Genomic DNA, 25804 nt, shown 5'->3' on the forward strand with positions numbered 1-25804 from the left:
AATTGAATAACTCTTCCCAGAAAGTGATGATCTGAATGAGCTCTCCATATGTAGTTTGATCACACTAGTGTGATCATGCTTTGAAATCTGCATCACAAACCAGATACATCACTCCAAACTGAGACAATGGTAGTCATAAAAATATTGTAAGGGAAATTTATTCCCTTCTCCTTTCCTATATAATAATCTAACATTAAAACACAAAAGAACACAAAGCAGGAAGCACATTTCACCAGAGTTCAAATGCTTCCCATTTATGGTTCAATATCAGGAGACTCAACATTCTCAAAATCAGAATCATTCTCACCCAGGTGAATCCCCATAAGACAACACAGAAGCAATTTTTGATTGAAAAATTCGTCATGTTTCTACAATATTTTTAAATTCTTTATTTTTTTTTAAAATATATCTTTTTCATGTAACTGGAGTGAAAGTATTTTCTGGTCCCACTGTTAGGAATATAGCCTTAGACAGGCTCATTGGCATAAAACCCACAAGTATTAAGAGAGGTCACCAGCAGAATCCAGTGCTTGTTCATGGTCCAAGAAAAGCATTTGCAAAAAAAAAAAGCCTTATCACAAAAGTACATAATTGCAGAAATGCTTTTTTGTTTGTTTTACAGCAAGTGTTTGTGGAATATGAAGCTATCAAGACTCAAGCAGAGATTCATGCTTGTCAACACAAACTCCATTTGGCACAATCTTATGACAAACTTGCTCTAATATGATTCTGTCAAAATATACCCATCTAGAATTAGAATACTGACACCTTAAATTATGTTCCCTGTTAAATCAGATGTAAGCTTTAATTTTCTTTGCCTGATTGATAATAATGTGTCCTGAAATGTAACATCTAGTGGTGTCAATATATTAAAATGCATAAGTAAGGCTAACATTGCATAAGAGAGAGGTGAACTCAAATTCTGCATGAACAAAACCATTCACATTTTTTTGGCTACACAGTGATATTTACAATGGTTTAGTATTGAATCAGGTTTGTTTAAAAGTTGATACTCATCATTTATTACAGTCAGCGCTGGTTCCTGAAAAGATATGAGTATCGTACAACTATAATGGCAAATACCAAATTGGTTTTGATTGCCTCCATGAAAAGATTTCTTTAAAAATAAAAGTTAAAACCAGAGAATCCTTTGGAACATTTTGAATTGAGCTTAAAGCCCAGGTTCTAAACTAAAACAAAATAGGAAAGACAAAGCAGACAAAAAGATTTTTTTTTAAATTATTACAGTACTACTTGTTTCCACGTCAATCATATACAGGCTCAAGTGATTTTATGGAGACTGTGCTATCACAACATAACATGACAGTTACATCCCCCGGCAGTAAGTTAGAAAATCAAAACACTCACTTATAATTAAAGGAGTATAGAAAAGAAAATGCAAGCAAAAAAAAAAAACCAGGCTTAAAAGAATAAGCAGCCTAGGATTGCAGAAATGCTCTTTGAATAAGTTTGTTGAGCATTTAACCAGCTAGGCCGGCTCCTACTATACATTCTTCTATTGAGGTTTCAGACAACTTGGTCCTTCTTCAGATCGTTTTGGTTCTGCACCATCTAATACCTTTAAAAGAGGGAAAAAATATGTTGTGAACAGTTATCTTGACGATTCCGTCAATAGTTATCATGGTAGAAGTTCTGCCTCCTCCATTTGAACGCTGATAATTTTACCTATTATTGTACTCCTTATAGGGAAAGTTGCTACACTAAAACCTGCAGACTAAGTAAAATTTTTTGACTACCCAGTCAATTGATTACTGACCAAACAATTAAGGATTACAAAGTATATAATGTAACTGATAGCATAAGATACCTTAGTTATACAAGGAAACGAAGCAGAGAGGTCCATTTACTGCTTATGCAGCACTAAAATAGCTACAGCTGTTCAAACAATGTCCTGCTTGCAGGTAACTTCACAAAAATTTATAGATTAAATACAACGATCTAGCATTTTCTGGGTTTAGTTTTGCACAAAAATGCTGCAGTGTGGTGCAACTCGGTGCTTCCATGTTTCCACCAGCTTATTTAATAATAGGATTGCCACATGATGACTAGGAGCCTGGGCATCAGAAATGAGGTGATGTCAGTTCTTTTGGGATTTCTTGGGTTAATACAATAGTTTCAGATGTTAACTTGAGGAAATGGCCATTATTTTGTGAATATACAAATTTATGAAGGGAAGCATCATGTTCAGTGTGCTGAGCTCCCTGCAATGCTCCATTGATTAAGTAAAGCTTAATGTGGATTTCTGTCAATGAAGTACCGTCATATTTTAGAATTTGTGTCATAGAAACATAGAAGATAGGAACAGGAGGCGGCCATTCGAGCCTGCTCTGCCATTCATCAGGATCACAGCTGATCGTCCAACTCAATAGCCTAATCCTGCTTTCTCCCCATAACCTTTGATCCTATTCACCCCAAGTGCTATACTTAGCCACCTCTTGAATACAAATCAATGCTTTGGCATCAAATACACCCTGTCCTAATGAATTTCACAGGCTCACCACTCTTTGGGTGAAGAAATGTCTCATCTCCGTCCAAAATGGTCTACCCCAAATCCTCAGACTGCAACCCCTGGCCACACCCACCATCAGGAATATCCTCCCTGCATCTACCCTGTCCAGTCCTGTCAGAATTTTATATGTCTCTATGAGATCCCCCTTCATTCATGTGAACTCCAGCGGAAACAATCCTAACCTAGTCAATCTCTCCTCATATGTCAGACCCACCATCCCTGGAATCAGTCGAGTAAACCTTCACTGCACTCCCTCAAGAGCAAGAGCATCCTTCCTCAGAAAAAGGAGACCAAAACTGCACACAATATTCCAGGTGTGACCTCAGCAAGGCTCTGTATAACTGCAACAATACATCCCTGCTCCTATATTTGAAACCTCTTGCAATGAAGGCCAACATACCATTTGCTTTCTTTACCACCTGCTGCACCTACATGCTTACCTTCAGCGACTGGTGCACACAAGGACACCCAGGTCCTGCTGCACACTCCCCTCTCCCAATTTACAGCCACTCAGGTAGTAATCTGCCGTCTTGTTTTTGCTTCCGAAATGAATAACGTCATATTTATCCAAATTATACTGCAACTGCCATTAATTTGCCCGCTCACCTAACTTGTCCAGGTCATGCTGTAGAATCTCTGCACCCTCACAGTTCACCCTCCCACACAACTTGGAATCACCTGCAAACTTGGAGATGTTACATTCTATTCCCTCATCCAAATCATTAATATATATTGTAAATCGCTGGGGTACCAGCACCAATCCATGTGGCACCCCACTAGTTACTGCCTGCCACTCTGAACCACAACGGCAATAAATGAGTTACACAAGCAAAACCACAGAATGTTCAATTTTTTGCAATGCAAGAATCCTATGGTCAGGGGCAATTCTGTTTCAAGTCATTACCATTAATAAATTCACATGGTAAATCTTAAACAATTCCAATAAATACATGCAATGAGGTTAAGGTACATTATATACAAGTGTACCTGTAGTAATTAGGCTTGAAAGGTCCATTTTTGTTCAGGCCAAGATATTTTGCCTGATCGTCAGTCAATTCTGTCAAGTGTGCATCAAAGGTTGGCAGATGCAAACTGGCAACATACTCATCTGTAAGGAGACAAGATTTTTACACAGAATTAATTACTAAATATATTGAACAACTGACAAGTAACTTTATGGACTCAGAATTGCATCTCCCAGTTGTTGACTAAAGTACTAATTGGGACAGTAAAACAATCTCCGAAACCTGTTCTAGAATTTCTAGTTATGGGTGTCACAGAAAAGCTTTGCATGCATTATTGCAGTCCTTTTATCTAAGATGCAGCTTTACAATGTGAAGCACAATAGCACATACCCATCTTTTTAGGCAGAAGATATACATCTTGTTTGTAACGTCCCTCAGGAGCATTGTAGAGCTCTATCAGAGCCAGTGCCTGTAAAGACATCAGCAGAAATTCTGAACTGGTGATAAACAGGATTGATCAAAAGCCCCATATTTGCTAAGCCACCTGGAATATTCACTTTTGTAAAACACAGTTGCTTACCTTCATTGTCCATTAAACAGGGATTTACTATTTCAGTAATGACAACACAAGACCTGGTACTGTTGTGACAAGGTGGCCAGAGACCTGGTATTTTAAACTGGCGCTTGTTTTTGAATTTACTTAACAGCACTGTTATTACTGAACAGCTGTCCATAATTATCATAACATTTTACAGATTTATAAGGCCCAAGAGGTGAGTAATGCTAGGCCACCATATGTCATATGATTAGAATGAGGGAAGGATAGTGATGTATTCATAATGTCACTGGACTAGCAATCCAGAAACTCAAATTAACACTCTGGCGATGTGGTTCAAACCTCCCACAGCAGGTAGTGGAATTTAGAAATTCAATTCATAAATCTGGAATTGAAGTCTAGTTTGAGCAATAGTAACAATATCATCAATTGTTTACTAAGGTTCTTTAGGGAAGGCAATCTTCCTTTTTTTTTGGTCTGACCTACATGTGACTCCAGACCTACAGCTTTGTGGTTAACTTGCAACTGCCCTTTAAAATGGCTGAGCAAGTTACTCAGTTTAGTTAGGGATGGGCAACAAGGATGGGCCTTTGCAGTAACCTTGACACCCCAGAAAATTTAAAAAACAGAATACATGAAATACAGCACCATTCTGAATCAACCACCAACATATTAAAGGAGGCCTTTGCTACATTGCAATTAGGTGATTTTGAGAGATATCCATTTAGTCACCTACCTGAGTGGTTGCTGTGATTGAAAGCACAAAAGTGGGAACAGTTGAACAGCTCAAGTTCAGAAGGCGACCCTGAAGCAAGGGACAAAACAAAAAAAAAGGAATTGTTAAACTGGAATTTTAGAGTGTACATGGGTTTTCACTGAACACTGTTTCTTAGCTCACATGACAGGCAAGTGAGTTACTGGCAAGCATCACAAGTGATCCACAGAAAACATGCAAAAGATGCACATAGGTACCATGTAATGAGCTATCGTAGAATTCTTGTGGGCAGCAATAATGACAACTCCTCTCTTGAAATACTTTACTGCAAGTTCGAGACAATTCCTGAAAATCTTACGATACAAGGTTTCATCAGTTTAATTAGTGCTTTCACTTCTCAAGAATGGCTCATTTCCCAACTCAAGCCCAATGCAGAGAATTCAGACCAGAGCAAGTGCCAAGGCTCTGCTTTGAGACTTCATTTTATCCAACTCTATAATCAGTTGCTAGGAGGCAAGCTTGCTATCCAAATCAATCCACTTGTTGATTTTTCTATCTCTCACTCTAAAAGGTTTAGATAACAAATCTAAAAAACTGAATCTTTAAACTTGTGAATTGCATCCCCTGAATCATGTTACAGATGGCTTCCTGTCCACAATGATGGCCTGTCAGCTTTATTGCGTGGTCACACTATTTTAATTCATAATGCTTTCAAACGGTGACCACATCTTGAGGTGCCGTGCTCTCTCTCTCTCAGCCACAGTGGTAGCACCCATCTCTCCCAGTGATGGTGCTGGCCAGCTACATAGCACAGCTTTTTTTCTGATGAAGGGTCTAGGCCCAAAACGTCAGCCTTTCTGCTCCTATGATGCTGCTTGGCCTGCTGTGTTCATCCAGCTCTGCACCTTGTTCTACATAGCACAGCTGCTATCTTTAGGCTCCTGAAGATAGCTTGTTAATTGGACACTTCCTGGAACTGCTGCAGTCACATGCCATGCTCTTTGAAAGGATGCTCCAGGAATTTGATCCAGTGGCAGTTAAGCCAATATTGTTCTAATGTAGTTGTTTAGTTAAACTTGCTAGACAGAGATAGATTCAGGGATTGCAGTGCGCCACCCAGATCTGGCATGGCTAATAGGTTGAATGGCTTCATTCTTCACTACTAAATGACAAGCAGTTGGCAAACCTCCTGAAACCACAGGGGTCAGGATCCAGAAATGGTCACACCCTGCATTTAAAAACTAACTCTGTGGGAATCAATTGCCTATGCCATGATTTGGAGGATTAAAGTGACAACCTTAGAGCTCCAGTTTTGTAGACTTGTCATGTGAGCTTTGAGGTGATGGCAGCGGTGATGGGGTGGGAATGAAAAAACAAAATCAAGGCATGGATTAACGTGGACAACAAGTTTACCTCTTAGCAACTGGTTAAAGTACGCAGTGTTTGTTTTTTTACCTTTTAGTTTACTAAGAGGTTGCTTGAATAAACTATCAAGGAGCTGCCCACACCAATAGAACAATACCCAGATTAAAAAAAATCAGTGCCTTCAGTAATAGAGAAAATAAATGCCTTCTTTGTGATTTCCAGCACTTTGTACACTCAATATTATCATTCTTAAGGCTGGAATAAGCTATCTTGAACATATTCTTGTACTAATTCTAACATTAGAAGCAGTATAAAGCGCACAAACCTCAGCTAAAAGCACAACACGCTTCCCATCTGGCCAAATCACGTGATCAACTTGAGACCGTACACGCTCCCATGTCAGTTCTGGAGTACGTAGGCTTGCCTACATTAGATAGTGTACAAACAGAAACAGAAACAAATATTAAAGAATATGGGTCAATAAAAACGATTGGACAAAAGAACAAAAACCATTCCACTTTACATTTCTAATTACTTAGATTCAAAATTAATTCATCTTTTGTTTAATCAATAATTTATTTAGGCAAAAGCTTTTAAAGTGGCAAATTGTGATGCTTATATATTTGTTTTCACAAAATAAGAATAAAATTCAAAAATGCCAGAAACATTTAAAATTCTCAAAGTCATTATTAGACAGTTTACTAAAAGAAGATTACAGAGGACCAGTGTCAAACAGTGCTAGGTACAGATTAAAAACAGAATTAAGACTCAGGTTTTGTGAGCAGTATCTCTCAGGTGTACGACATCCATCACCTAGAGAGGCAGAGGTTGCAGTCGTGCCTCCAGGTATGTACATCTTATCTATTTGAAAATATATTAGGAATTCCTCAAATTACTTTGGGTTGGAGTCCAGTAATTGATTGACCCATAGCACTGCCAAAACAGGGCAATTCAGGGAAAAAAATACTTGGAGTTGTGGGGACTGAGCAGCGGAGTAGGCCTGAATGAACTGCTATATGGAGAAATGAAATGGAATCAATGGACTCTGCGTTCTTATGATTCTATCACACTTGTAATAATCTCATAATCGAAGAAGCCAGACCAATTTTGTCAAACTGCATGCTAGTTCCACATACAAACTATTTTAATCTGTTCTTTCTAGGTAACTGCAATCCATTTTCAAGGGTTCCAATTTTACAATCCAAGTTTATTATAAAACTTTTCCTTACCACATCAATTTCAGTATTGGAATGCCCCATATTGCAGACAATGCAACCGTTTTTCATTCGGTCAAGTTGTTCCCTAGTAACAACATTCTTATTACCTAAAAATAGAACATATCCATTTTAAAAAGAAGCTATGTAATAAGTACAGCCACACAGCCATTTATGCCATTAGTACAAATTAAAATGTAATTCACAAAATGCATCAATGCCTATTCACAGTTGATGACTGAGGAACGTAATTCTGCTGTTGCTTAATCATTAGCTAAATCATTAAAAAATAAATTTGAAAACATGACATGTTTTATTGTGCATCAACTAGCCAGAATGTACTGGCCACTTGCTTCTTGTAAGAAAGAAAGAAAGAAAAAAAAAAGGGAAAACAAAAAAGAAAAATGCAATACATGTGACTTTTAAAAATAATCCCATTCCAAAGTGCTTTGATTAAATTAAAAAATATTTACATGAAAGGATTGCATTTAATAAGTGCAAAAGCCCCAATTTTATCTCAACCCACTTGGTTCACATCTAAACAGTACATTCAGAAAATTAATCTACTATTTGTTTCATTTCTGTCACCATTTTCAATACCTTCCTCCATTCCAAGTCTCATTTTTAAAGCAATACTTACAATCACAGTGGCAAACTTGGTTGCTAATTTAGACATTGTGCGTGCTGTAACTATAACTGCATCCCTCCAGTACCTGTGCAGGTAATGATCAAGTCTCCCTGTCGTACAACTTCATTCAATTTCATCACACGAAATCCATCCATACTACGGAGGAAGAAAGTTCATGATAAAAGAAAGCAGTAAAATGCCTTAGTTTGAGCAGTCTTTACTTTTGACAGAAAGGTCAGCTACTTACAACTTTAATCAAATAACTGTGAAACTAGTAGAATGGTTAATGGAATGTTAGACTTTATCTTAAGAGGGTTCGAGTTTAGGAGTAGTGAAGACTTGCTTCAATTGTATTGAAACTTGGTCAGATTGCACCTGGTGAATTTTACACTGTTTTATCCTCCTTACCACAGGAAAGGTATCGTCATTGAGGCTGCAAAACCAAGGTTCACCAAACTTAGCCTTATGATCGCACACTGTCCTAAAGAGGGAGACTGGGCAAACTGGGCCTGTATTTGCTAGAGTTAAGAGTGACAGCTGATCTAATTGAAAGCTACAAAATACTTAGAAGGAATAGATGGATAGACGCAGGTAAGTGGCTTCACTGGCTCAGGAGTCTAGAACCTGGAGACACAATTTTAAAATAAAACACAGATGCCATTCAGGACCAAATTGAAGAGAAATCCTCTCATTCAAAGTTGTGAATCTTTGGAATTCTCTACCCTAAGCTCAATCTGACAGTATGTTTAAAGTATATTGATAGATTTGATTAGTTATGGCAAAAGGATTATATGAACAGGTTATGCCTTTTACCCACTGAAGTGTTTGATCAGTCATGATTGTACTAAATGGCAACGGAGGTTTGACAAGCTGAATGCCTACTCTTAAGGCATTCAAATGATAAATGTCACTTTTACTTTAAATGTTAATACTAACAACAATAACGACAATAATAACAACAACAACAACCACCCTAGTGGTCCATAATCCATTTAGATTGAGATCCACAAAATTTGCTTCTCTAGCTAGTCGTGTCAGTTGTATTGACTAGTACTGGGAGGCATACAAAAGATAAGAATTAGGAACAGGAGCAAGTGATTCTATAAGATTATGTCTAAGTTTCTATATTAACTCCACTTTCCCACCCTATTCTCACATTCCTCAATTTCTTTAATATCTGAAGTTGTAGCAATCGCAATCCTGAATATACTTTTTGACACAGCAGGCATAACACTGAAAGGTAGAGAATGCTAAAGACTCAATGCTCAGTGAAGAAACTTGCCCTCATCTCTTTCCTAAATGGTGAACATCAAGCCTATTTTAAACCAATGTTAACCCAAGATTCTAACTCCTAGTTCTGTCCTCTATAGTCAGGGGACCCTTTTGGCATCTACCCTGTCAAACCTTCAGTTTTGTATTTTCAATGAGGTTATTTTTCCAAACTCAAGGAAATACAGGCCCATTCTACTCCATCTTATCACAGGAGTCATTCTAGTAGACCTTTGTTACAAGGTTTTAAAGAGCTGTATAATTCCTTGGATAAGGAGACAAAAGAGATACATAGTTCTGTACACTTTCACCAGAGTTCTATGAAATTGTGGAAATTCTTCCTCTTATTCTCTAACCACCTTGCAATAACAACTAACATACCGTTGCCTTCTTAATTTGCTTCATGTACTTGCAGTTCAACTTGGCAATTTACTTGTATCACCAGAAGTTAAAATGTACATCAATCAAATGACGTTGATTGGTTAGCAGAAGAAATGGTTAACAGTCCAAGGGATTGTATAACAGTTAACTGCACAAGTATTTGTCAGAACTTCTCCACAGACTTTGATTTAATATATCACCACAGAATTAAACTACTTTGTCATGTGATGTGGCAATCCTAAGTATATCTAAATATTAGTAATTCTATTATTTTCTTTAAATTTGTGTTCTACCTGCCAGGTTTCTCCTCTTCCCAACAGAAGTCACTAATTCATACAGGGATACAATTCCACTGGTGTCAACTAACTTGAGCACATATCCCAAGTGACCATTCCTCATATTACCGGTGAAATCACCTGTATGAAGAATTACTGCTGAACACAGTCCTACTCGCAATGGCAATCATTGGATTGTGCTCAGGAACCGTAACCCGTGATGTTTCTCCTTTCCTGATCTAGGGGAAATACAGTGGCTGAAAATCAGCTACCAACAGGGACCGATGGCTGAATCTAGGAATATTCTAGCTAACCAGTATTGAAATTAATCACAAGAATTCTAAGAAACCCCTTTCAGGTGCAGAGTGAGGGCAAGTTTAATGAATCTTTTTCCTATTACACATGATAAGTGGACTCCTATTTTGCCCTAACACCTCTTGTACTGCTCTCAAAAATCTTAAAACAATTGCTGGTTCTAACTTCAACCAGAAGCTAAGTATTTGATGAGTCCTAGAAGCATTTCGTGGATTTAGCTCAGTTACTTGGAAGTATTTGAAAGATCTTCTGTATGTTAGATTGATGGCCAGGTAATTTATTGAACAATCACATAACACAGCATCAGTGTAGGTGCATCATCCAACATGACACAACCAGAAGATCAAAGGTCTGATTGCTGGTTTATGTGCAATTAGCTGATATATGTGTCTTTTTTGGAGCACTAAAACTTGCTTAGAAACGTTGGCATAGGAAAGAGAAAAGAAAACAGTAAATTATTTTCCAGTGAACCCTTTTAGAAGCAGGGCATTGATTTTAGATGAGGAAAAGCCAAGTTTCAGTGATGACATCCTGGCTGATGAAAACTCTATGTTGACCCTTACCTTCAGGACTCCAATATCCAATTGGACAAGAAAAAAAGCTTCCCCCAAAAACATCTGCAAAAATTGATAAGGAATAAAGCAAGTGCATCTTTTATATGTACACTCTCACAACCAAAAAGGTTAATGTACCTTTTGAAATAATCCTTTTCTCATGTGTGATATCCGCAAAAATGCTTGCAGTTTAGTAGCAAATAGAGAATAAAATAAATAAATCTAACCACATCATTTGCAGCCTACAGTATTCTTGAAATTAAGAAAGGAAATGCTTCTTTGCTGAACAATTCTTGCATAGTTCAACTATGATCAGAATTGAGAAATATCAATTAGATAGAATTTTTCCCAGAGGAAAACACAGCTAAAAAGATCACTGGTTAAACAATGCAGAAATTAATTCATAACTAAGTGTCCACCATATCAAATGCGTGGAAGTAAAACAGCTCATCACCTAAGTGGGTGGCTCAGTATCACCTTACAGGCTCTATTAATCCCTAGTTCACTTAGTGAAAGCAAATCAAGTTTGGGCAGGTAGCTGCAATAAGCTTTGAAAACGGTCACCTTACCAGGCCTGTAAAGCACAAATTGGATCAATTTCTGTCACATAAACAATAGCACCCAGTGCTTTCAGAGCAGCGCAGCAACCTTTCCCAACCTATAAAAACACATCAACATTAAAAGAATTGCATTATTATTAGTTTTTCTTTCAGAGTCTTTGGTCTCATGGAACAGAAGATATAGTCTACAGAACTATTTTATTGCTGTGGCGTTTACTGCAAATGATTTCAAAAGCAAAGCTTAAAACATATTTGAGCTAGATGCAGAGTATAGAAAGTTTTAAAAAAAAACACAAGACAAATTTGAACTGAAAACTGTAGGTACGGGAAATATGTAGTGTCAGCCATTACCTACACAGAATTAAAGAGATGATACAGCAAAGAAAGAGGCCATTCAGCCCAAGTGATCAAGGTCATCCCTCTTCATCTAATCCAGTCAGTCAAAACTTCTATTCCTTTCACACTCATTTATCGACCTCCCCCTTAAAAACATCGGAATGAAAAGACAAGCTAACGTGCAATACAAGGACTTTTTTCTTAAAACGTGTAGCAAAGTTTTGCACTCAGAATGTTAAAGTACTTCTTCTTTAATTTCAAATTGCAATTTCTGTTGATCTAACATTTTTAACCACACAGAGTTTGTAACACTGCTTCTTTTTTCTCCCAGGATCCAGTAAAGCAAGATTCTTGCTATTCTGATAGATCTCCCTGCATAAAGAAAATTCCACACCTGCAGCTGTGTCTGAATTCCTAGGTTGAGTGACAGATATGACATACCCAGTCCTACAACAATCCTTCTATTGGAACCAGAAAATAGGTAAGAGGGTGTGAAGAGAGTTGCATTCTTTTTGATAGACACGTTCACTAGATAAGGTGAGGTATTTGAAAATGAGAAAGCTTCTCTATGAGAGAGATTATCAACGGGCTCCACACATGGACATTGACAAAAGAAAAAGGGGGAAGAAGCGAGGGAATGCTTAGTAGAACTTTTAAGAGCACACCTAACACCAAAACATGTTACTGGGGTTACTTCAGTTTCGTATTAGCAAGGAACATAAGGAAATTAAAGGCATCGATTACATTACATGAATCGATTGCCATCTGTGATGGTTGTTTTCCTACTGCCAGAAGGACACAAATTTCAATATTTTCATGTACTAACAGCTTGCTCAGATGTCACGACAATTTTTCCACTTCTGCATAATTGCTGCAACAGCACCAGCAACACACTCCACATCAGCAGCAACATGTGAGAGTTGCTTTCAAACCAGATATCCTATAGTTACACAGCAATCATGCAAAAACTACAAGAATCAAGATCACTAAACTACAGTAACCTGGAATGGGTACAAATTTATTAAAGTTAACACAAGTTAAATTGCAAATTGGACTATGAAATAAAAAAGTCATCAGATGAATCAGGCTATAATACATTTAAAAAGCCATTGCATGAATGATTTTTAAGAGTGTCTATTTATGTACAGAGGTAGTAGAGGTTAGGTTGGACATTACCTCTCCATATCCACACACGACCACTTGCTTCCCACCAAACATCACATCTGTTGTTCTCTTTAAGCTGGCAACAGAACACAGAAGCAGAACATGAAATTCATAGTTTTTGAACTGCAAGAGCACAGCAGGTTTGTAACTTTAATCAAAATAATGATACGAGATCCAATTTTTTCTTAAAAAAGTATAAATTCCTCTCAGCACACAGGGGGGCTTTTAAGTCAGTTAGTGTTAAGTGAGTTCCGACTCCCCTGACAGCAGGACCAGCTGATGTTAAGCTGGTGCAACGGAACGGATGCCAAAAAGGCTCATGTCCCTGAGCTGGGGAAGAAGCAGTTCCTGCTGAGTGTCTTAGTAGTGGGGGAAACAGCAGGGTATGGAAGCACACACTAACACAAAAACAGCAAAGTATACCCCAAAATCAAAACTAAGCCCCCTCAAAAACATTAAAGGATCTCTAATCAAATAATTAAACCAAATATTAACAGGTACTGCATGGTAATTATTAAAATTATTCAACATGCCCAGTGTTGTGCAACATTTTATCTACCCTGGAGATTACAGACTCACCCTTGGGTGGGTAAATAAAGCCTAGTTCAAGGAACATATACACAGATTAGATAGTTGAGAATCAGCAAGGGATTCGGACAAGAAAATACTTTTCTTTCTCCCCCACGAGGTGGTGGTCACAAAGGGAACAAGCACACAAGAGCCCCTAAAATGAACCATTCTTATGTTATTGTGCATGGATTGGTCATTCTGAATTGTCAACATTAACAGAACAAAAGCCTCACTTATTCAAAGTTTTTGCTCCAAATTTGTAAGCAAATGTTTCAGTTTGTAAGATGGAAATATATTTATACATAAATGCATTTCTCTATATAATTAAGAGAATGACACACAAGTTAATTGTATATAAAAACTTGCCAAAACCAAAAAAAAAAAATTGAACCACTCTATTCCTTACCCATCCAAGATGGACTCCCTACAGCAGTAGAGGTTATCAAATTTCTGTTTGGTAACAGAATCATTCACATTCATGGCTGGAACACATAGCTTGCCTGCTTTAGACAACTGATACAGCCTGAAATAAAACAAAGATTAAAATTTAACTAGTACAAACAAACAAGTATTTTTCTAACCCTTAAATCAATGGTAAGGATATAGTTACAACAAACGCTGGTGATAAACAGTTGATATCCTGTCTTGTTTCATGTTATTTTTTAGCCCAGTCTGTACATACAAGAATACATTCACAGCAGGATCAAGAGAAGTGGTGGTGTTTCACCCATATGCAGGCCCATCATTTCAGCTCATCTTTTAATCTCAATAGGTTCCATCAAGAGCCTTCGCAATCCAACATAACAAAGGAGGTCTTCGTTGACCCTCCCAAAGAAGAGTCTGCAATCTCCAGGGTAGATAAAATGTTGCACAAAGGGAGATTATTCAGCCCAATGAGTCTGCACCATTTCGTATTCCCAAAGAGAAATCCAGTCAGTCAGTCTCACCACCTTACCCCCAATCCTGTTTTTCATTACTATTTTCTAAGTATTTTAATGCAATTTCCTTTTGCACACCAGTATGAATCTGCACTCACTATAATATCAGGAAGGGAGTGCATTACAATCCTAATCACTCATCCTGGAAATATTTTCCCCACCTTGTCTCTGGTTCTTTTACTGATCAATTTATGAAATTAAATCTGGAACACCTTATTTTTGATAAGCCACTGGTAGAAAAATCTATTTATTTTTCCTACATAAAATTCTGAAAGATTTAGCTATCTCTATCAAATCTCCTCAGGCTTACTGCCTTTAAAGGAAGTACCCCCAACATACAAAATCGACAAATCCTTCTGCTACCCACAACTGGAAATCAAAGACATAATGAGATCAAACAGTACAGGTTCAGCAAATTTTTTGTTTTTGTACTCTGCCTCTTTTAATAGGGATTATTGAAATCCCACATATGAAACATTTTACAGCAATGGTTGTGACAAACCAATGTACACAACTTAGTTATTATATAAACAGTTCCACTTCTTTGAACCATCAAACCCACCAAACCACAACCAGCTCTTCAGATTTTCTCAAAGGCTGTTTTTTCTTTCTCAAAATCATTTATGAAGCGAGGCAGTCATGTTTTAATAATGCCATATGTATTTATGCCCACAGAAGGAGCAGAATTAAAATAACTCAATATCCTCAGTTATCAATCCCCAGTAAACCAAAGAAAGCATTAATCTCCCAGATACTATAAAAAGAGGCAGAGCTGTTTGGTGGGTGGAATGAAATACTGGCCCACGTTTCAGGAGTTATTACAGGGGACCAAGGGAATATCACTTGCTGGTAGGGGTGGATGGGAAGCTGCAAGAAGGGTGTGTGGCAAGTGGAAGGCTGCAAGGAGAATGTAAGATTAAGAATGTCTCAAACATGCCAAGTTCATCAACTGTACTTGCAAGACCCCTTGCATTGAAATAAAATGCAATCTAATTCTTCAGTTACTTCCTTCTGACTGACTTTTGTCTGTCTTTTCTAACTAACTCGTTCTTTTCAGAATCAAAACCATTCTCATCTTTTTATTTACTTTGCTTCCATCTACTCTCCACACTCCCTCTCTAATAGTTCAGTCTCCCTTAATGGGCTTAGCAAATCTTCTGCCAGGGTATTGGTCCCTTTCCAGAACAGGGGAAACCCATCATTTTTGAACAGGACATTTTGCCCCAGAAGAGATCCCAATAATCCAAGAACCTGAATCCTTGAATATTACACCTCTTCAGTAATTGATTTATGTCATTTATTGTTTCATTAATTCATTCAAGTTTGTCACCAGGAGTAAACTAGAGCTTATTACTTTTGAGGATCTGTTTAAAAATTTTCTACCCAACCTCTTCTATTCAGTCTAAAGCCTAAATCTTTTCATTAACTATGTAATTCCTACCAATGTGTAGGATAACTTCCAGTTTCTGACTCTCCCCGTTAACAATATGCTTCAAACAGTTGAGATGTCCTTAATCCAAATAAGTTGAGGGTAACCGGAGGAGATTCTAACAGTACATTAAGAGTGAGAGAGCAAGCACAGAAAGAGTAGGACTCCCTTAAAGATCAAAGAGGTTGTCTTTAAGTTGAACCTCAGGAGATGGGAGAAATATTAAAATGAATATTTCAGATCCATTTTTACAGTAGAGAAAGAAATGGAGGTTAGAGAGCTCAGGGAAATAAATAGATGTTTTGAAAACAGTTCACATTATATTTCCTAAGTTCTCCAGCACTACTACTTTTGCAAAGGTGGATAAATCTCCGGGACCTGATCTAGTGTATCCCTGGACATTGTGGGAAGTTAGGGAGGAAAATGTAGGGCCTCTTGCAGAAATATTTGGGATGAGGTGCTGGATGACTGGAAAGTGGCTAATATTGTGCCTTTGTTTAAGAAGGATGCAAGGAGAAGCTGGGAACTATAGATCTGGGAGTCTGACTTTGGTAGCAGTTAAGTTGTTGGAAGTGATTCTGAAAGACAGGATTTATATGCATTTGGAGAGGCAAGGAATGAGGAGGGATAGTCAGCATGGTTTTGTGCAAAATAAATCTGGTCTCAAACTTGAGTGTTTTGAGGAAGCAAACTAGATTGATGAGGACACAGCAGTAGACACTGTTTACTTGGACTTCAGTAAAGCCTTTGACAAGGTTCCGCATGGTAGACTAATTAGCAAAGTTAGACCATATAGGATTCAGGGTGTGCTTGCCAACCAGATGCAAAATTAGCTTGACGGTCAGAGGTAGACGGTGGTGATGGAGGATTGTTTTTCAGACTGGAAGCCTGTGACCAGTGGTGTTCCACAGGGATCATTGCTAGTTGCATGTTTGTTTGTAATTTATATAAATAATGTAGATGAGATGAAAGAAGGCATCCTTAGTAAGTTTGCAGATAACACAAAGGTTGGTGGTATAGTGGACAGTTAAGAAGGTCACCTAAGATTACAGAAGAAATCTTGACAATTGGGTCAATGGGCTAAAGAGTGGCAGGTGGCATGTAATTTGGATAAATACAAAGTATTGCATTCTGGTAAAACAGACAATGTCAAGACAATCAAAAGTAGGGCCCCTGGTAGTGTTGTAGAACAGAGACACCTAGGGGTTCAGGCGCATAATTCTTTGAAGTTTGCATCACATAAATAGGGTGGTTAAGAAGGCGTTTAACACACTTGCCTTCATTACTCAGACCTTTCAGAATACGAGTTGGGAAACATTACATTGAGGCTGTACAAGATGCTGTGAGACCTCTTCTGGAGTACTGTGTGCAGTTCTGATCGCCCTGGTTAAGCTGGAGAAGTTTAGAAGAGATTTACCAGGATATTGCTAAGAATGGGGTGTTCGAGTTATAAGGAAAGGCTGGATAGGCTAGGACTTCTTTCCCTGGAGCATAGCAGGTTGAGGGGTGACCTTCTAGAGGTTTATAAAATCACGAGGGGTATGGAAAAAGTGAATGACAAGTTTCTTTTCCCTAGGGTGGGAGATCACGACTAGGGGACTTTTTTTTAAAAAAGGTGGGAGGAGAAAGATTTGAGATATGAGGGGCAATTTTTTTTAGAAAAAAATGTTCATGTACGAATGAATTTCTGAGGAAGTGGTGAATACAGATACAGTTACAATGGTTAGAAAACATTTGGATAAGTACACGAATAAGAAAAATGTTTGGACAGATTTGTGCCAAGCACAGGCAGGACTAGTTTAGTTTGGGATTTGACTGGGTATGGACTGGTCGGAACCAATGGTCTGTTTCCAATCTGCATGACTCAGCAACTATGGAAATGGTGGAAAGGAGGAGTCTGCAAGGGGATTTGGTGGAGAAAGCTACAAGTTAAACAGGATAAGCAGGAAGCTACAAAGGAGATAGAGCACTTAAAAATCTGTCAACGAAAGAATACTCAACCACTGGAAGTCAAGAAAACTTGAAATCACTACAGGTAATTCTGCAAAAATGAGTGTTTCATTAACGCAAATTGGCTGTAGCACAATTGATGAATAGTAGACGCTATTTGGATAATGCGAACTTTCTGCTGTACAGGTATAGCGATTTCCCTATAATGTGATTTTCTATAACACAAGGTCACGCAAGAACGCAACTATCTGTACTACAACATTTCCTTGTCAATGAATGTGGAATTTCTAGTTCAAGGCTAAATACACTCAGGAGCATATGGAAAGATATTATTAAATGAACAGTGTTTCAATTATTAAATTTAAATGCACAATTGAGATCTGAAATGAACTAAATGGTAGTACTTGCTTGTTAAAACGTTGTGCACATACGATTAGACATGCTATCACAAGTCTGCAGAAGGTGTTTTCAGGGCGATACATTTTTTCATTACAAGCATCTGCCAATTACATTGGAAAATATATTTGTTGCTAACTTATGCCCATTGTCTGGTACCAATTTAAATATTGTAGTAAAAACAAAAAATTGCAGATGTTAGAAACCTGCAACAAACAGGGAAAATGCTGGAGAAACCACAGCAGGTCTAGCAGGATCTGTGGAGAGAGAAACACAGTAAATGTTGAATAAAGTTGATTTTTAAGAAAAACATTTCTGCAGTGCTAGAATTAGCTTTTTTTTAAAGCAGCTAGCATTTTAAAAGCAATAGTTATTCAAAAGGATACTGCATAATCTACATACTCCACTACTGCAAGAAGTTGGCTTATTAAATCAACACCTAAAGATCTAGGTATCACTCCACAAGCAAGATAGATGCACGTGCTTCATTAAAGCCATTGAAAGAGAGTTCCCTACACAAACAGCTATGGTCCCACTTCAGGGTAATGGTCCAACCATCTGCTCACTTACATTAACTTTTTATCTTACAGAATTAAAGGAAGGAGGCTATCTTGCTTGTTCTGTCTCTCACACAAAGACAAGAGTAATTCCTGTTTTCACAGCACAAATAATCTACTCGCATTTTAAAAATCTGAATGAGCCTCACTTCAAAGATTTAGTTACTGAAGGTCAACCTATTTTTAAGTAAAAAAATTTCAATTGCTTTCAGAATGAAGGAGTAAAGGAAAGTTGGTTGCTCAATCAAAAATGCACACTACTCAATCAGGTAACCATACAAATTAACAACTTGTTTTGCCTTGTTTAAATTTCCAGTTTGCCTCTTGTCTGGAGGCAAGGATTCACAATGCAAGCTTCAAATTTCTGAAGCTGGTATAAACAAGAATTTTTCACCACAATTTCCGAGTTATGCTATTGTTTAACTACACAGAATAGCATTCAGCCCATCGAGTCCACACTAAACCTTTCAAGAGCATCCCACCCAGATCTAGACCCATACTCTATCCCCAGGACACCACTAATTCATCTAGCCATGCATATTCCTGGACACTATGGGCAACTTAGCATGGCCAATCCACCTAACCTGCACATTTTTTGGACTGTGGGAGGGAAGTGGAGCACCCAAGTATATCCAGGGTACACTGTGGACCATAGGAGATGCAAGCTCACTTATGGGGGCAACCAATGACACTGCATCCAAGAGGGTATTTGGTGGAAAATGCAAAAATAATGGCACTAATATTAAAAACATGAAACAAAATTTCTGCAGGGGTGAAAATTAAACTCCCAGGTTGGCAAATTGGATCTATGGTATGTTTCAAAATGATTAGCTTCACAACAGTTGTCAATATACAGCAACCACTGGAAAATTGGATCAGCGAGTCTACCTTATTCTCACTGATCTGAAAGCTTGACTGATGAAACCCAAACTGCTTTTTACTCTATCAAAAGATGCATATGTGATAAAGGAAGTACACTCCTAGAGTCATAGAACTGTACAGCATGGAAATAGACCCTTCAGTCCAACTTATCCATGCTGACCAGATGTCCTAAATTAATCTCGCTCCATTTGCTAGTATTTGGCTCACCTTAAACCCATGCTCTCTAGCTCTAGACTCCCCTATCATGAGGGAAAGGCCTTGGCTATTCACTCACTCCATGCCCCTCAATTTTATAAACCTCTATAAAAGGTCATCCCTCGGCCTCTGACACTTCAGGGAATATAGCTCCAGTCTATTCAGCCTTTCCCCATACTCAAAGCCTCAACATCCTTGTAAATCTTTTCTGCTCCTTTACAAGTTTAATAACATCTTTTTCTATAGCAGGTAGACCAAAACTGAACACAGTATTCCAAAAGTGGCTTCACCAACGTCCTGTACAGACGCAACACGAGCTCCCAACTCCTATATTCAATGCACTGATGAATAAAGGCGTGTACCAAATGCCCTCTTCACTATCCGGTCTACCGGTGACTCCACTTTCAAGGAACTATGAAACTGTACCCCACGGTCTCTTTGTTCAGCAACACTCCCCAGGACTCTACCATTAAGCGTACAAATCCTGCACTAACTTATTTGAGAAAAATGGAACACTTCAAATTTATCGAAATTAAACTCCATCTGCCACTCCTCGGCCCATTGACCCATCTGATCAGAATACAATGGGACCTTGAGGTAACCTCCTTCACTGTCCACTACACCAATTTTTGTGTCATCTACAAACTCACTAACCATTCCTCCTATATGCACACTCAAATCACGTATATAAATGACAAAAAAAAATGGACCCTGTACTAATCCTTGTGGCACACCACTGGTCACAGGCCTCCAGTCCAAAAAACAACCCCCCACTACCATTCTGTCTCCTACCTTCAAGCCTATATTGTATTGTACCCAATTGGCTAGCTCTCCCTGGATTCCATGTGATCTAACCTTGCTCACCAGTTTACCATACAGAAGCTGATCAAATGCCTTGCTGAAGTCCATACAGACAATGTTCACCCCTCTGCTTTTGTAATTTTTTTTGCAAGTTCTTTTAAAAAAAACTCCGCTAACAAGAGATGATTTCCCGCACACAAAGCCATGCTAGTACATGTAAAGTCATCAAATGAGAGAAAAATGTACACTCATCCAGAAACCTAATAAGTCAGGTCATAATAAATGTTACCTTTAAAATGATACAGCTCAGAAAGGTTGCGTAAAAACTGTCTACTCAAGAACACAGTCCCTAAACTTGTCATTGGATCGGCACATTACAGCAAAGCTGTAATCAGGGTTGAGCACCTAGAGTACTGTAGAAGCAGCTCACATCCTTAAGCACTAAGCTGTGGAGAGGCAATGGCCTAGTGGTATTTGTCACTGGACTGCTAATCCAGAACCCAGGTAATGTTCTGGGAACCAGGATTTGAATCTGGCCATGGCAGTTGGTGGAATTTGAATTCAATAAAAATATCTGGAATAAAAAGAGTCTAACGAAGACCATGAACCCATTGTTGATAGTTGGAAAAACCCACCTGGTTCACTACAAGTCCGTCAGGGAGAAAACGGTCATCTTTACCTGGTCTGGCCTACATGTGATTCCAGACCATTCACCAATGTGGTTGACTCTTAACTGCAATTAGGGATTGGCAAAAGAATGCTGGCCTAGCCAGCAATGCCCTCATCCAGTGAAAGAATTTTTAAAAAACTAAAGTCACTTATTCATACATTTTTGGTATTCTCAACAAATGTGCACAGGGGACTCGAGCACTCGTGATCTTAGCTATTTTGTCCCTCCATTAATTATGGACAGAGCCACTATTTTTTAGCACTACCCATCACTTTTTTTTAAACTGAAAATATCAGATTAGGAGTCAAGATTTTTCTTTTTAGCTGAAAACTTCAAACATCCCTACCTGTGTACACCAGTCACACTCTCCTCTACAATGCCTCTGATTTTCTTAAAAACATGGGGATATTTCTTATAGACCCAGTGAGTCAAATCTCCACCATCATCCAGTACCTAAAGAAAAAAAAAAGGAAAAAAAAAAAGGTGTCACTGATTTTTGCATTTGTAAGGAAATTTACACGTTTAGGCTATGAGAGAAGGTTAAGGAAATTAGGTACAGCTTAGTTACAGGAATGGAGACAAGGTGAATGTGTGTTAAGTCCTTTAGCGAGTGACTTTAATCAAGTTTCTGTTTGTATTACAGTTATACATCCATCACTAACCAGACAGAAACTTGGAAAATTTTAATTGTATACTTTGCAACCTGCAATTATCAGTCAACAAAAGCTTTTTCTTAAGAAGCACTTTACTAAACCTTTGATGTTACTCGATTTTGCACAATTGTCTCTGGAGCTACTGCAGTGGATTTAATTACCTCAGTCAATGTTATACAATAGAAAAGAAAAGGAATAAAATTTTCCATGCCTTACTTTTCCAGGGTGAAAATTAACAAGGTTCAGGGGCCTATAAAATAATCATTTGATAACGTATCCTGCAAGAACACATTTAATCTCAACTGCTACAAGGTCACTCCTCTCTACACTCCTCTTTAAACAACCCTGCATTCCCAGATTTTAGAAGTCTTAAATGGCAATACAACCTGAAATAAATTTCTATGCAATGCTCAACACATTCCATAATACTTCTATGCATCAAATGCAATGTATTAGCAGAATATCTCCTCCAGGGGGCACTATTAACTAACAGCTACAGTATTTAAAATGTACTTTGGATTTGAGTGACAATTCTGAATAGTTGTGTTTTCATCTTTTCAAAAAAACCTCAATGTTTCAATAATTCCAGTTCAGGGACGTACAGAAACCTGCACTGAAATGGATATCACAGGTTTCAAAATACTGTTGTATATCTTTTTGCAGCCTAATTTAAATCAATAATTACTGTACTGCAAAACCTATTTATCTTCTGTAAAGTTCTCAGTTATATTTTTCAGGCTATTTAATCTCCTTATTCCAATTAAGGAAAGCTTAGTCACACCAGAAGGTCTAAAAGAACCAAATAATTGGATGTTGGCTCTCCACTCCCCAGACTTATTCCATCAAGGCCACATTACCATTTCAGAAAAGGGAATGAGAAAAGGTTGAAGAGTTGTAACTGCTTGCATATTTCCACATGGCTAGAGAACGATTGGGAGTACAGGAAGAGAACAAAGGGTATTATGAAGATTTATTTTTAAAAAAGGATTTGGTACTCATTAAGAAGGTTGAAAGTTTATTATTACTGCAACCTTGTAATTATCAAGAAAGCACGTGAAACACCAGATTGATTTGGAAACCTTTACAGCTCATTCACCTCTAAGATAACTTTAAGCACACTGTCCTTTAGACTCTAGGACCTGAACTGGAAACCTGCCACAACTTGTGGCATGAAAATCCTACTTCAAACACATTGGAACCACATGCGCCCAGACATAGGCATGTTACATAAAAATCATTTGATGCAGGTTGGCAACTTGAGTGTGAGAACACACGAGTAACTGGTGTAAAAAAACAAAACTCCATATTGCTACAATCCTTTCCAAATGGATTTGAGGTGAAAAAAGGTTTCCCAGTGCAGGCACCACTTCTTTCTTCAGAAAGGAGAAAGGCACGTACACATACTCATTAAAGACAGCCTTTTCAGTTTGATTAATGGGGCTTGTGCTCTAAAGAAGAAAGTATTAATGATAGTTGCTTGAAAAAAAAACTGACTTGCTTACAAAACTTCGCATCTTTCACACATCAGGGCAGATGCCAGAACACCACATTTCTCACGCTGTGTAAATCCTGGTTTCCTTTGAAAATTAGCATTCTGGACTTTAGCCTGATGAATGAGACACCAAAATCTTTAATAATACGTCTCCTTCCTGAGCAATACTCAAGAAGTGTAAGACCATAAGACATAGAAGAAATTAAGCCATTCAACCCATCAAGTCTACTCCACCATTCAATCATGGTTGATAAGTTTCTCAACCCCATTCTCCTTATAACCCTCGATTTCCTTGACAATCAAGAACCTATCTCCATCTTAAATGTATGGAATGACCTGGCCTCCACAGCCTTCTGCGACAGTGAATTCCACAGATTCACCGCACTCTGGCTGAAGATTTTTCTCCTTATCTCCATTCTAAAAGATCTTCCCTTTACTCTAAGGCCGTGCCCTCGGGTCCTAGTCTCTCCTACCAATGGAAGCATCTTCCCAACATGCACTCTGTCCAGGCCATTCAGTATTCTGTAAGTTTCAATTAGATCCCCCCCTCATCCTTCTGAACTCCGAGTATAGACCCAAAGTCCTCAAACATTCGTCATATGTTAAGCTTTTCATTCCTGGGACCATTCTCGTGAATGTCCTCTGAACCCGCTCCAGGGCCAGTACATTGTTCCTGAGAAAAGGGGCCCAAAACTGCACACAAGCGTCTTTCTAAGTAACTACAAGTAACGATAAATTTGTACAAAACAAGTTGCAGCTGAGAATAGTATGTATAGTTTTGGGTAGCTCATTTTGTAAAATAGTCTATAAAGCCAGCATATCAAGGATTAGAAATTATAGCTGCAAAGAGAGGTTTGAATTACTGCGATTATTTCGATGGAGTGAAGGTGGCTAAGATTTAAGTGGTGCTTCAAAATTCTGAAAAAGTTTGATAAACCGAGTAGGGAAATACCATTTCCTCTGACTGGGGAGTTAGCAATGAAGAATTAACTTCAAATTGTTAATGAGAAAGAGCAGGAAGAAGTGAAGTTAGGAGAAAGTTTGAGTACAGAATTCTTTGGTAGAAGAAACCCTGATGATCAAAACTTCCAGTCCTCAACTTGATTAAAAAAGTGGCATATTTACCATATTTGCTTGCCAGCCGTTCATGTTCACGCAACGATCAATGCACCACCAGAAATCATCTTCAGACTCTCCTTTCCAAGCAAACACTGCAAATCCTGAGGCAGTGGGTTGAGGGTAGGGAGTGAAAGAAAATCAATTATGGATAAATGCCTGCACATTTGAAACTGAGCAATAAACAAACTTAAAAAGAATTCAAAAGTGGACACAGTTTGACTGAGTGGTTACACAGATTTCCCATGATTATCAGATCACCACTGCCAAAATATGTGCTGCAAAAAGCTTCACAGCAGGAAAGGTAAAACAATTAATTAGGCTCTCCAGTGTTCAGTACGAGAACCTGAAAGGATCAGCTGGTGACATTACATGGGTGAGAGCACTTCGCTAAGGTTGCAAAGACGAATATAATTAAATTCATTGTTTCTACTCAACATCAGTTAGATGATATTTTATAAACGCAAAGCATGCCTGTTAACCATACCTATTTGGGGATAGCAAGGAAATTTTACTAAATTGATAAAGAGTGCTGATACAACACTACTCCAAAGATGGGCTGAATTTGATTTGTAACGTTAACTCTATTGACAATATCTATGCAGAGAGCAATGCACTGTATTTCTCCACCACTTTGTTTTAAAATACAGCACAATTCTTTGTTTTTAAAACATATAAAATAGATATACTGCAAATGGGGAGATTGTCAAATTAGAAATCAACTGCACTTTAAGAATTCATTTGATTAGACAGTTAAAAAAGTTGTCATCTGCAGCGCATTTGATCTTTATATTCCAGAATAGCGATCCTTCTTTTCTTCCTTAGACCTTTAACAGTCACCTCAAATAGACAGGACCCTACATTCACGAATGCAGCACTTCAAAAAGTATCACACTCTATCAACCTAGTTAAAATGCTTAATTTGGCTCAAACCCACAGCCAAATGCTTGCTTGGCTCATTTAATGTGTTATGGTCATCAGACACAAACAGTTACACACTACTACACACACAGACAAGGTACTTTAAATAAACTAAGACTTGCTTGTAATAACATTGGGTTCATGACAAAATAAAATATTTTCAATTGTAAAAAGCTTAATACATTTTAAAAAAAAACAACAGCATGCAAAATGAAGGAACAGGTCATGCCTAATAACAATTGTCCAGCAGTTTGAAGAACCCTTGGGGGAAAATTTTCCTTGTAATGAAAATAGAAAATTGCTGGTTTTTAATCACCTTAAAGACCCATTAGTAAAATTATATATCTTTAGTAAGCATGCTTGCAAGTGAAATATTGAAGTAGTTTCAATAAGTTTTATTTAACAGA

At 38.0% G+C, this 25804-nt stretch overlaps 1 protein-coding gene across 2 annotated transcripts in view; it reads right to left on the reverse strand.

Annotated features, from left to right (window-relative positions):
* Window positions 1–369: 369 nt before the first annotated feature.
* The window catches only part of LOC109931795 (S-adenosylhomocysteine hydrolase-like protein 1), an 89482-nt gene continuing 64047 nt past the window's right edge, over window positions 370–25804 (reverse strand). For both annotated transcript variants that reach the window (XM_020531055.2, XM_020531056.2), the window contains exons 6-17: window positions 24486–24580; window positions 21562–21668; window positions 13804–13920; window positions 12840–12903; window positions 11337–11425; window positions 8059–8129; window positions 7361–7455; window positions 6457–6555; window positions 4788–4856; window positions 3886–3964; window positions 3518–3638; window positions 370–1579 (exon numbers count right to left, since the gene is read on the reverse strand). In XM_020531055.2, coding sequence (XP_020386644.1) covers window positions 1573–1579; window positions 3518–3638; window positions 3886–3964; window positions 4788–4856; window positions 6457–6555; window positions 7361–7455; window positions 8059–8129; window positions 11337–11425; window positions 12840–12903; window positions 13804–13920; window positions 21562–21668; window positions 24486–24580 — 1013 coding nt within the window. In that variant the 3' untranslated portion in view covers window positions 370–1572. The remainder of the gene's footprint in view (window positions 1580–3517; window positions 3639–3885; window positions 3965–4787; window positions 4857–6456; window positions 6556–7360; window positions 7456–8058; window positions 8130–11336; window positions 11426–12839; window positions 12904–13803; window positions 13921–21561; window positions 21669–24485; window positions 24581–25804) is intronic.

Source organism: Rhincodon typus, chromosome 25 (genome assembly GCF_021869965.1).
Source record: "Rhincodon typus isolate 14 chromosome 25, sRhiTyp1.1, whole genome shotgun sequence".
NCBI lineage: Eukaryota > Metazoa > Chordata > Chondrichthyes > Orectolobiformes > Rhincodontidae > Rhincodon > Rhincodon typus.